This window comes from Mesoplodon bidens, assembly GCF_964165515.1.
Source record: "Mesoplodon bidens genome assembly, chromosome: 6".
Classification (NCBI taxonomy): Eukaryota; Metazoa; Chordata; class Mammalia; order Artiodactyla; family Ziphiidae; genus Mesoplodon; species Mesoplodon bidens.
Window position 1 is genome coordinate 72,371,275 of NC_138162.1, and position 12,745 is coordinate 72,384,019.

General features: G+C 41.8%; 1 protein-coding gene across 3 annotated transcripts in view; it reads right to left on the reverse strand.

The window, feature by feature from the left end:
• The window catches only part of PDCD1LG2 (programmed cell death 1 ligand 2), a 115,233-nt gene that overhangs the window by 6,491 nt on the left and 95,997 nt on the right, over positions 1-12,745 (reverse strand). For all 3 annotated transcript variants that reach the window (XM_081236230.1, XM_081236229.1, XM_081236228.1), the window contains 2 exons: positions 9,539-9,676; positions 5,006-5,055 (listed from right to left, as the gene is read on the reverse strand). In XM_081236230.1, the coding sequence (XP_081092356.1) occupies positions 5,006-5,055; positions 9,539-9,676 (188 nt within the window). The remainder of the gene's footprint in view (positions 1-5,005; positions 5,056-9,538; positions 9,677-12,745) is intronic.

Here is a 12,745-nt window from a genome sequence, read left to right on the forward strand (position 1 = left end):
TGCGTAAGAGTGGTATAGATTGTGTGTACAGTGCAGAGGGAAAAAGAAAGATGGGTGAGTTGGGGGAGAGAGTCTTACAGATTAAGAAAGGGAGTACAGTGTAGCGTATAGGCGTGGGCTCTGGACTGGGATACACGGGTCCATTTACTGGACCTTGTATTTACTAGCCATATAGCCTTGCACAAGTATCTCCTCATCTCTAAGACTGGAGATGGCGGTGGTAAGTATATACCTCATAGGGCTACTGTGAGGATTAAATGTTAGTACCTCTAAAGTGTTTAGAACAGTGGTCTGGCATTATAACAATAGTAATGCTAATTATTATTCTATATTAAGATAGATCCTGCAAGAAGTTTGAATTTGGGTCAGCAAGAAGGAATGGGGAGGGCATTCCAGGCAGAAGATACAACATGAGCAAAAGCACAGAGGTAGGAATGAGCTTGGCATGGGAACAGCAGAGGGAGAAGGATGCCCTGAAAAGCCATGCAAAGGAGTTTGGACCTAGTTTACAGACAGGAGACTGGCATGATGATGAAAACAGTGTAGGGGGAATTGGACCTCACAGAGTGTGCCGGCTCCACTCAAGGGGACTTTCCAAAGCTATCTCTACATTTTAAAATTTCTCATTGGGAGTTGGTAAGGAAACAAGATATTAGATAAGTCAAATCTATTTCATGTAATCTCTTCATTTTACTGAGAAGTAATTTCCAAAAACTGTAGTTTGATTTTATCAAGTATTTTTTGGCTACAAGTCTGTTGATTTTTTTTCCCTCTAGATCTACTCAGATATTCTTTATTTCAAAATACATAAAGTGGCAGAGTCTGATGCCACAGATGTTCTTTTGTTGCTGAAAGGTTGAGAGGCAGTGAGCTGAGAAAAAAATCCTGCTGAAATATACAAAAACCCCTAAATAGTTAGTCTGCATGAAAATCTGGGGTGGCAGCTACATGGATGAGCAGGTATTAGACAGAGCCATGGTCATTTGGACAACTCCAATGACCAGAAAATAGATGGCCACATACTTCTATTTTTAAAGGCTCTGAGAGGTCTGATAACTTGACTTATTCCAAGCAAAATGTTCCCCTCACCTCCTGATACTGTGATGGTTAATTTTATATGTCAATTTGGCTAGACTAATGTGCCCAGTTGTTTGGTGAAATGTTAGTCTAGATGTTGCTGTGAAGGTGTTTTGTAGATGTGATTAACATTTACTGTCAACTGACTTTTTTTTTAAGATTTTTTTGATGTGGACCATTTTTAAGGTCTTTATTGAATTTGTTGCAATATTGCTTCTGTTTTTATGTTTTGGTTTTTTTGGCCCTGAGGCATGTGGGATCTTAGCTCCCTGAAAAGGGATCAAACCCACACCCCCTGCATTGGAAGGCGAAGTCTTTAACCACTTGGACTGCCAGGGAAGTCCCTACCGTCCACTGACTTTAAATAAAGCAGATTACCTTCCATAATGTGGATGGGCCTCATTCAAACAGTTGAAGACCCTGAGAGCAACAACTGAGGTTTCTCAGAGAAGAAGGAATTCTGCCTCAATACTGTAATGTAGAAATCCTACCTGAGTCCCCAGCCTGCTGGCCTGACCTATATATCTGGGACTCAACATTGCACCTTCAGCTCTTACCCGAGTTCCCAGCCTGCCAGCCTGCCCTACAGATTTCATACTTTTTGGTCTCCTAGTGGTTCTGTGGTTCTGTTTCTCTGGAGAAGCCTGAAGTACCCCTCACCCCCAACAACACGTACCAAGTTTTCTTGGCTGTCCAAACACTGGGCCCCAGACCTAGCCTCTTCCTATTTCTCAAATCAGTATCTCCATGTCTGGCTCCCTCTTCTTCCCAGGGGATATTATCCAAAGCATTAAATCCATTCTAAATAAAGAGTTAATAACTGATGAGCAACTTTTTAGGGAGGAAATTAAAAAGCTGAAAATCTAACACATTGATATTTGTCTTGACAAAACCATAAAACATTATGCTAAGTAAAAATGAGTAATTTGTTCCTTTAATACTTCATCACTAGTGATCATCAGTCAAGTTCTACATTTTATGCAGCTCTAAACATGATTACAAAGACTTGGATCAATCTGAAAATAACTCTGAATGCAACTGAAACATGTAGAACACAAAATAATGTCATGTATGTATGCACATGACAAAGATGAATGGAAATACAGATAAACGCATAATTGTTTTTTTAAAATATATTGTCAAGGACCATGACTTTTCCCACCCCACACCCAAGGCAGACATTATTCATTCATCAATCACCACACTTTCCATCTAGAAATAGTCTTCCAAACCATCCTTATCTCTGCTCTAGGCATTCCCTGCACCTGACATGAGGCCTGTTTGCCCTTCTGGATTTGGTCCAACTTTCTCAATTTACAGATGACAAAACTGAAGCACAGAGAGGGAGCAGATCTTACCTAAGATTATGTAGCTAGCTCACAGAAAAACTTAAATCTAAATGTCTTGAATTTTAATTGTGACCTCTTTTTTTATAAAAATAAATATTTCAGGCATAAAATATAGAGAATAATGTAATGAACATCTGTATAACCACTACCCAGTTTGAGGTTAAATTTGATGTTTATCACTTCCATGCTATGTTTGTACTTTTATATCACATGACTGTTTCCCATAAACACTACTTAGGGGTTGTTTGCATGTTTTTAAATTCTCTGTCATTGGTAATATGCTATCTGTATCTTTCTGTACCTGTCTTTCCTGTCCAAATTATATTGTTCAGATTTATTCATCTCAAAAATACATCTAGTTTTGGTGCTTTCATTTTAATTACTGTCTAGTCTTCCTATTCATCTTTTCTCCTATTGATTCATATTTGATTATTTCTAATTTGTTGCTATTATAAGTATTAGTACCGGGTACATTCCTATGTGTGTCTTCTATGATGTATATCTAAGTGGTCCTGACTTATTTACACTGTACCACATATTCTCAGGTAAGTGCCAAGGAGGGGTGAGGGAGGAAGAGGAGAGAAGCATCACTCTCTCACCTCCCTGACTCTCCCTTCCTCCAGGTTAAAAGGTAGACACTGTGACTATATATAATTGTGGAGGGGCGGGGGGAGAAGCGAATTAGTCCCATTTCTTTAACTTGATTTTTGATCAAGATAGTTACTCTATTTTGAATTTCAGACACCATTAAAAGAGGGTGTGAAATTTTTCTGTTTATAAGGAGCTGTACTGGTTAAAAATGATGGTGATACACTGTTAATCCAAGGAAGTCACTTTATAACAGTGCAATATTCAGACCATGTGGCAGGCCATAGGACAGACATTTAGGTTGGCAGCAAGCCTTTGAGCGTTCAGTTCTTCAAATAGGTGTTTCTGCCTTCATTACTCAGATCCTAGGCTCTTTCCTGACAATATTTTCTCTCTAGGAAAGAGCTTGAAAACTGGTCATTGACAGGCTCAATTAGCCTATGGGCATGTTTTATTTAGTTTGTTTGGTATTTGAAATACTTTCAGCCAGCATTTAGTAATTAGGTCGTTTTTATATAAAAATCTGGATTTCCATCTTCTCAGGCAATGTTAGGCTAGTGCTAAATTGACAGGGAATATACTCTCCAATTTGTTGAAATCCCTGCCCCACTCCCTATCAGGTTATACTAGACAGTGTTTACTCATTTCATCACCTGCCTGGCCCTAGTAGGCATCTGAGTTTATTACCTCTGTGCTCAGGACTTCCACTACGTTTTCTTCCTTATGCTGAGCCATAGAAGGAGTCGCTTATACACTCTGACCTCGTGAAATTCAGACAAATATTGGGCCTATCCCATGGAAACTCACATGTAGGCCAAGCAGATCAATTTATAGGAATATAGGATTTTTGTTTCTCAAGAAATGAATGTTTCCATCAGGCCTGCCAGCGTTGATCTGAAAGTTTTCTGAGTCAAGAAAATCTTGTTGCTGATTCAGAAAAGCTCAGGGTAACAGTCCGGCCTAAGCTGCATTTCTTTCCTGGTGCTGTGCCCAGGATGAGTATACAGTCACAGGATGTAGTTTCAAGAATCGCTTTCAGGGAAGTGGTGGAGATGGGGAGGGTGCAGGAGCCTCTTTTCATTTCATTCTTTTAAGTTTTATTTTGTGCTTATAAGCTGCCATGTCTGATGCATAAGCCAGACACAGACCCTGGTATTTGAAGGTTTTCTAGGGTTATTTTCACAATTGGTGCCTCTGGAATTTTGGGGATATATTCAACAGAATTTGAAAATGAACAGTTCTGAATATTCTGACTAGCTGGTACATAGTTATTTAGAAATTTCTATGAATTGCCTATCATTATTTTGATGACTCATAAACTTGTGTGTCACACCATGTGATCCCTAGATTGCAGGGAAAGGCAACTTTCCCAAGAAAGCCAGAAATACCCATCTTACAATGAGACCCAAGCCTGTTGGTCCCCAATACACCACTTCCCCAGGGTCTAAGCTTTTCACCCAATGAGCCTGAATGATTTCAGCAACCCTACTTCTCCTAACCTCCAGATCACATCCTCTCTCTTCCACAAAGTCCAGCTCCGTGCCGGTCAACCTCATGACATACTTCTACACCCCCAGCAATGCCCTTGGCACACAGCCCCCAACAGTGTGCTTAACAACTGTTGCAAAAACATCAGCTGTTGATTGTGCCACAGTTGAATATCTTCTCCTTACTGTTAAATTTAACCATGCATCTAATTTTGTGAGCCCAGATGTCCTGTGCCTTATTTTCTAGGGGTGCTTAGGAATACAGACAGACGAAAGGCTACATAGTTGTTCTGTGGCTATACAAGACACCATCTTTTTCTCCAAGAAAGGTATGGAACAACGCAGGGTTGCAAGAAAAACAGGCTTAAAATGCCACTTAACAGGAAGATTCTGCACGATCCTAAACTATTCAGTTGCCCTTGGTGCATTAATAGAGGTTATTTCTTAATTCATGCTGGGAGAGGAAAGGGGGTGAAAAAGAAAAGAAAAATCATGATTACTCACAGCTCTGTCCACTTCCCTCCTTACCGTGGTGACAGATCTTTTTGTTGTGTCTGAAAAAGAAAAAATCCAGGGATGGGTTAAGACTAACGAGGAAATAGTTCTGTTTATAGGCTAAACAATGGCAGAACAAAAAGTAACTCCAAATAAATCCACATATAGAAGTCCAGATGTCCACCGTGGTTTGAGACCTCAGGCTGAATATGATGAAAAACCATACTCTTAGGAGAAAACTGTGAAGAAAGAAGGCCCCCACTTACTTCCCATCCTGTTGTCTGCCTCTGGCCCCCAGGTACTCAGAGGCTGAGGGGCTGCTAATTTGGGTATTCAGCCCAGGAAATGTCTCTGAAATTATCTCTCCCTGTTCTGCTTTAGTCCTGAATACCACTTCCTTCCTGTCTTCTCTAAACAGAAGGTCTGATCAATTAATTTACTCTAAGGTATAAATGACATACTTGTTCAAAGTAATTCCTGGGGCAGAAGCACAAGTTCACATGATGGGACGCTGCTGATCACCGTTTCCCTGGTTTCATCTCTTTCTCAACCACTGATTTCACATGTTCCCTCCCACTCTGATTTTCTTCCAGGGCTTGATGCCCATGTCCTACAGTTGCCTGGGTTCCTGAACTCAATCCATCCCTAATTCTGCTTTTGCTCTGTACATCAGATTCTTTGTAACTCCCTCGTAACCATCCTGACCTTGGCCTGGACTCAGAGGGCTTCTATCCCACACTGCAATCTACTCCAAGAGTGTTTGTATTTGAAAGGAGCCCAATGGTTAGCCTATAAAAATTGCCCTTGAATGTTGGAGATTGAGTGAAGGTCTCTAATGCCTGAGGTCAGTGCTGCCATTCTCTGTGGTTCTCATGCAAGCATTAGCCAGCATATTTGGCCTTTGGTTTAAATCCCTGCAAAGTCCTGGCTCAGTCTTTTAGGGCAGTGCCACTCAAAATGTGGTCCATGGGCTGGTACAAGTGGGTGAACTGATTGTTAACAGTCTAGGATGAGATAGATATAGAAATCAAGTATAAACATTTAGAAACTTTTATAGAAATTCTTTTAATATGTTTTGGTTTTTAATCATATTTATTGAAATATATTATATTTATTGAAATATCATATTATATTTATTGAATCCAGTAGAAATTGGAAATACTGCTCTATCCCATAGAGTAGCTACTAGCCACATGTGGCTATTGAACACCTACAATATGTGAGCGCTTAAAATATCACCAGGGACTTGAATTTTTATTTAATTTAAATAACCACATATGGCTACATTGTACAGAGCAGGTTAGCATACATATCTGCACATGGGAGGTTAAATGTCTAAAATTCTAAAACGTCTATATATGCCAGGTAATGTTTTAGACACTGGACATATACTGATGAATAAGAGAAACACAGTCCCTGAACTCAGGAAATTTAAAGATTAGCAGATGAAGCAGAACTTGACATTGTTTTTATAATAGAAGGCCAACTTCTTTTCTGGAACCCAGCAAGTCACCCTGCAGCCATGAACTATTGAATGGTTCCTCTTAAGTGGAGATGGTAAACAGAACCCTTTATGGACTGTCAACAGCCTCCCTATACACCTTGGTGTGCAGAGCTGGTTACTGAGACATAGGTGGGTAAATCTATTTAGGAGCCAAAGAGCCTTCTGGGTGGACTTGTTTATTTGACTCTGATAGATTTAGAAGTTTGGGACAGCAATGTCGCCAAGAGGAACTCAAGATAAGGCAGTTATGACTTATGTCCCAGGCTCAATACAAAGGCTGAGCGCAGAAGAGGCTGGCTGGGCACAGCTGCTGTTAAGGCAGGAAGCCCCTTCTGCCACACCAGCCCATGAGAATCTTGCTTTAGGAGCAATGGCAGAACATGTGAGGGGAGCCAGAAGAGTTGCCATCCTGCATCACGCTGGTCTGTGTGGGGATTTGGACTGGCAAGGGTACCTTTGTGTGGTGGACACAGATACCCAGAGGGAACAGAGATGTTGCACAGCAGTAGAAACAGCTGCAGCTCAAAACCAGTGCCCTCTGGTGAACTGACCTAGCTCCCCAGTAACCTTCCTGCCTGTTTTGAAGCAGCACTGACCCTGGGGGCTAAGCAAGCCTCCTGACAGTCTGTGGGAGGTGGGGAAGTACATACTGTAAGAGGGAGACACTGGACTTCTTGCTGAGGTAGGCAGGTGGGTACTTGAGGATTTGGAAAATTAAAAGGGATGCAATTCCATTTATAGCCCAAGCTATTAAAACAGGCCCTAAGTATGTAATGTGTGCTGAGTGCACTGAAAGAAGTAGGTGCTATGGAAATATCTACTGATTCCAACTCAGGTGGACAAAGAAAAGAAAGTATTTTAGAAAGAGTGAATATTATATGAGAAAACTCAGAATTGCAAGAATGAGATACCTCTGTGGACCAGACAATTCTGTACGGCTAGAGCTTGGAAAACGAGGGTACAAAGCCGAGACATGAGTCATATGACCAGGGGCTTGTTGGGACTTCACCCGGTGAGCAGTGAGAAGCCATGGAAGAGGTGTGAGCAGAGGAGACACGGTAGATTTGAGAATTTAAATGCCTGTTCTAGCTAAATTGAAAATAGACCACATTGGAGGCAGGAGTGGGTGCAGGGAGACAAGTAGGAGGGTTCTGCCCTAGTCCAGGATGAACCACAGTCGTGGCAGTGAGGTTGGATCAATAAGCTGGAAAATGTTATTCTCATATTGCTTCCTGCATCAGATGGAAAAAACACCTCAAAGAAGTTGAGTGATTCGTACAAGATCATAGAACCAATATGTGGGAGCACCAGGTCTAGACCTAGCTTCTGTCACTGGTTTAAAGCTCTATCCAGAGTACCAGAACTTCTCAAGCTTCTTCTGTGATGTGAGTTTGTGTACATGGCAGACGCATTTCCACATGTGTATCTGTTTACTCCCTTGCAAGAAAGCAGATCCCAAAGCACAAGAGTTAGAGAGGGGGGTTATTACATAGGCAACGGTGATTTCACTCTGGTTCATTAAAAACAGAAAAGGAATCATTTGAAAATGTGTTCACTTACCTCTTATTAGCAACAAATCTCTCCCACTCCAGTTGGTGCCTGAGACTTGCACCCAGCTTGAAGCTACTGATAGCTTCACTTACTCTTGAGATTGGGATGGGGGATGAGGGGAGGATTTCTTTTTTCTGCTCTGTCTTTAAGAAATGTGGCTCCATTTCATTTTCCCAAAGAGAGTAGGGACAGAAGACTCTGCTGCTCATTTCTGAGGTGACTAATGGGCTCTCACGTCCCAGGTCTGGAACCTTGGTTATAAAGTTGTTTCTGAGAGGTATGTAGGAGGGAGGTAATCAAAGAATGCAGAAGGTAAGATTCTGATGAGCTGCATCTGTCATGACTCTCTGAGGTCATAGATTTGCAGAAGTGATTCTGTTTAGTCAAAGTTCTTTGGGGCAAGACCCTGTAATTCCTCCATTATGGTGAATTGCCCTTCCCCTCCACTTCTATCCCCTCTCTCTCTCCCCGCTCCATTTTTCCTCCTTTCCTCCCTCCCTTCTTCCCTTCTTCCTTCCTCCCCAACCCCCCTCTTTCTTTTTACAATAGTTTTGGATCCTGGATTCCATAGTAGAGAGTTTTGTGGTTAATACCCAAGCTAATGAACACACAGGTCAAAGGAAAAATTATGACAATATTTCACGGCAGATGAGACTATAGAAGTTAGACTGTAGACGTAGGATAACAATCACCTAAAAGCCCCCCAATTCTCAAATAGTGACCATTCCAAATTCCTACTGAATTATTCCCAGATGCATTTTCCTTTTCTATAGGCCATGTTTAGATCTTGGGAGGAGCTCACTGGGTGCTGACAAAGGAACAGTTTTGGAAAGCACCAGATAGGCCTGCAGGTATTCTGGCATGGGCTCAAAGGCCACAGGCATGCTCTGTCCCAGCTGTCACAATAGAATAGGAATGGGTTGGTGAGCATGTGACAGGGTGAGGAGGGAGCTGGTGAAAGACCTCAGGGTACCACCAATCATGTGCTTTCCCTACCCCCAGATGGCCTCATACATTTTTCCTTTCCTTACCCAACCAGAAGATTCAGATTCTTGTGGGGAGGAGGAGGGCTCAGCCCAGCTCAGACCCAGAATGGAGAAAGGAGGAATGAGAACTAAAGGAATCCTCATAAAGGATCCTGGCATCCTCCCACGAGTGAACTCTGACCACATACTCATCTGTATTGCAAAAATAACACTGATCTCACGAGGCTAATGACATTTTCTTGGCTCAAAGATCACAGCAAACAATTTCGGCCACAGGAACAAAACATTCCTTTAAAAATATTCAGTGTAAAGATTCCAGCTCCCTGAAGACTGGAGCCATTTTTTTTCTGGGGGAAAAATCATCAGAAAAAGCCCAAAGCAATTCATAAGCCCTGCGTGGACTTAGTTTGAAGCTGGGCAGCTGTGGGCCAGTGAGGCTAAGCAGAGCCTCACACTGCAGATACCCAGTCCACTCGGTTACCATGAATGAAACTCACTTACCTTTTCCAGAATAAAACTTTTGGCAGAGCCGTTTTCTTAGGACTATCATTGTGGCTATGAACATTAAAGCAATGATGAAGGAGAGGATGAAAATATGAAGCAGTGAAGACGGAGGGATCTCGGCGGATTCCAGGTCACCTGGAGGAAAGAAAAGCACCAGAATCCCATTACATGTTAGCTTAGAGGTAAACCAACAAGTTGGCCAAATGACTGGCTTATAACCAACATGGCCAACTTGCATTGAGCATTTACTCCATGCCAGGTACTGTCCTATGAATGCTGTATGTATATGAATGCTGTATATATATGAATGCTGTATGTATATGAATGTTGTATGTATTAGCTCTTTTACTTCTCACGACCACCCAATGAGGCAGGCTCTACTATGACCCTCATTTTACTGATGAAGAAAGTGAGGCACAGAGACGTTTCCCAAAGTTATACAGTGACATAGCTGAGATATAATCCAGGCTGCCTGGTTCCAGATCCCATGCTTTTCATCATTCTGATACACCTATCATATTATGTCTTCCTTCCTTCTTTCTTTCTCTCTTTCTTTTTTCTTTCTTTCTTCTTTCTTTCTTTCCTTCCTTCCTTCCTTCTTTCTCCCTTCCTCCCTACTTTCCTTCCTTCCTTCCTTTTTTCTTCTTTCTTTCCTTTCTTTCTCTCTCTCTCTCCTTCTCTCCTCCTTCATCATCTCTCTTTTTCCAGTAGGATAGTCCCTCAGCCCAAATATGTCTCCTCACTCCACTGTCAAGCACTCCTGGTGCTTAGAATTTTTACCATCAGTTATTCAATCTCCAGGATTAACAGGATCCTTTTGAAAAAATAGAATATCATACCTTAGCGTGAATCACTACAACTAGCCCTTTTCCTTGTCTCAGCTAATCAAGGTCTGACAGTGAGGAAAAGATGAATTAGTAGAGAGGTGGATGAGAAGAGTAATTTTGGAGGTTGGGGGAAAGCCTTGTAAAGGAGAGCTCTGGTTCGAATGAGGGCCCCAGACTGACAAAGGGCAGGCCTGGAGGGGCGTCCACTGTAGGGGGATGGAAGGGTACCCAGGGTAAACTGTGCCCTTTCCAAAAGGTTGAATTTTGCCTCATGGAGTAACTCATAAAGAATAAACATAACAGGGAATTCCCTGGAGGCCCAGTGGTTAGGAGTGTGTGCTCTCACTGCTGAGGTCCCGGGTTCAATCCCTGGGTGAGGAGCTAAAATCCCACAAGCTGTGCAGCATGGCCAAAAAGAGAAAAAAGAACATAATAGCCTGGTCCAGGCAAAACTGCTCATGAGGAAGGGCTCAGTCCTGCCAACTGCCCTCCCCCTCCCCCATCATAGTGCTGTCTGAGAATCACAGACAGCTTTAGCTGAGAAGGGATCAGATATCATTTAATGTGAGGCCTTCGTTTTACAGTTGAGGAAGTAAGGCTCTGAGATGCTAAATTATCTATAGGGTCATCACTGCTAAGTAAGTGACAACGCCAGGATTGCAAACCTAGATCTGTCTGATCCAAAGCATAGGCCCCACAGATATTTGTCTCTATCCTTAAGATTGTGGTGAACATTACGAAAAAAAAAAAGCATTAAGAAGCCTGGTTCATCTACACATTGGATAATCCATATATAAAAATTTTAATTGAGGTATAATTGTCATATAACATTATATTAGTTTCAGGTATATAACACAATGATTTGATATTTGTATATACTGTGACTGATCACCACAATATGTCTAGTTAACCTCCCTTACCATACATAACCCGTATTAATTCATATCTTCTAGGAAATGCTGATTAAGCACTTGCTACACGTAGCACCATAAGTCAAGGAGTTCTCACTGTCCCCACAACAGGAGAGGTCCCTACTTCAGTGCCTTTATGCAAACCCTTGTCCTATGCAGGTTCCCTCATAGTCCCTTCCACACACAAACTCTACTTATTCCTGAAGACTTTCTAACATTGAACATCCAACAGGACATCAGTCTGCTTCAATTGTAAGTATCTGAAGTGCAAAGATTTTCTCTAAGTCATCTCTGAATCCCCTACAGAGCCAGGCGCCAGCTACATGAAAGGTGTCAATAAGGATTTGTTGGGCTGAATTGACCATCTGTCTATCTAGTCTACCTTGCCCAATCTTCCTTGTCATTAGTTACCTTGTGGCAGACTGCTGCTTATCCCTTAAATCCATTCTCCGTTTCTTCTCTAGTATTAGCTAGGGATTAGCTGGACACATGGCTTCTCTGAGACTACATTTCGAAGCCTCCCCTGCAGTTAGGTGTGGCTAGCCACGTGAACTAAGCTCAGGACTAGAGAATGGGTCTTTTGAGTCTTGGCCTTCAAGCACTGAATGTGTCTCTTTTCCTTTCTGAAGGCTGAAACATGAATGTGGCAGTGACCCAGCTTTGACAATTCAGCAGGGGTAACATCCTGGAGAGTGCCAGAGCAACAAGATGGAAAGAACCTGGATTACTGAATGACTTTATGGGATATAGTGACTTAACTGCTCTGAACCACCTTCTATCTCTGAATGTGACATCAGAGAGAAATATACTCCTGCTTTATTTGAGTCACTGTATTTTGAGGTTACTTAGCCTATATCCTAATACATCTTCTTTTAGATTGTTTTATAGTAATTGCATGCTACTTAACAATGATGTCATGATGCAATGGGAAAAACATTGGATTTATCCTATCCACAGCCTCATGCACTCATAAGAAAGTCATGCCTCTCGCTAAAGGTACCATATTTTTTTTCCTGTTTCATCCTTTCTAACTGCTAAGGACTTTACAAACATATTTCATTTAATCCTCACAATAACCCTATTAGATATCTACCATTATTTACCCTCATTCTACAAATGAGAGGCTGAGTTCTAGGGTGGCACAGTCATACGTTCATGTTCTCAGAGCTAGTAGGTAGCAGAGAGAGGATTTGAAATTTAAGTCCATCTGACTTCAGAGCCCATGCTCCTGACCACTGCCAGAAAGTCACTTCCAAGTCTCCTGGGAGAACTTCTCTGCCAGCCCTACAAGGGTCTTGTTATAATTACTTCCTGTGTTCCAATCTCATTACATTTCCTAATGAAAATGCAACACTGCCTTCGTGGAAGGAACCCTGTTTCAAAGGGAAAATGATCTCATTGCTCCTTCATTTCTGATTGAAAATTAGGATGTTCAGTCATCTATTCTAGAGCCACTGGAGCACCTC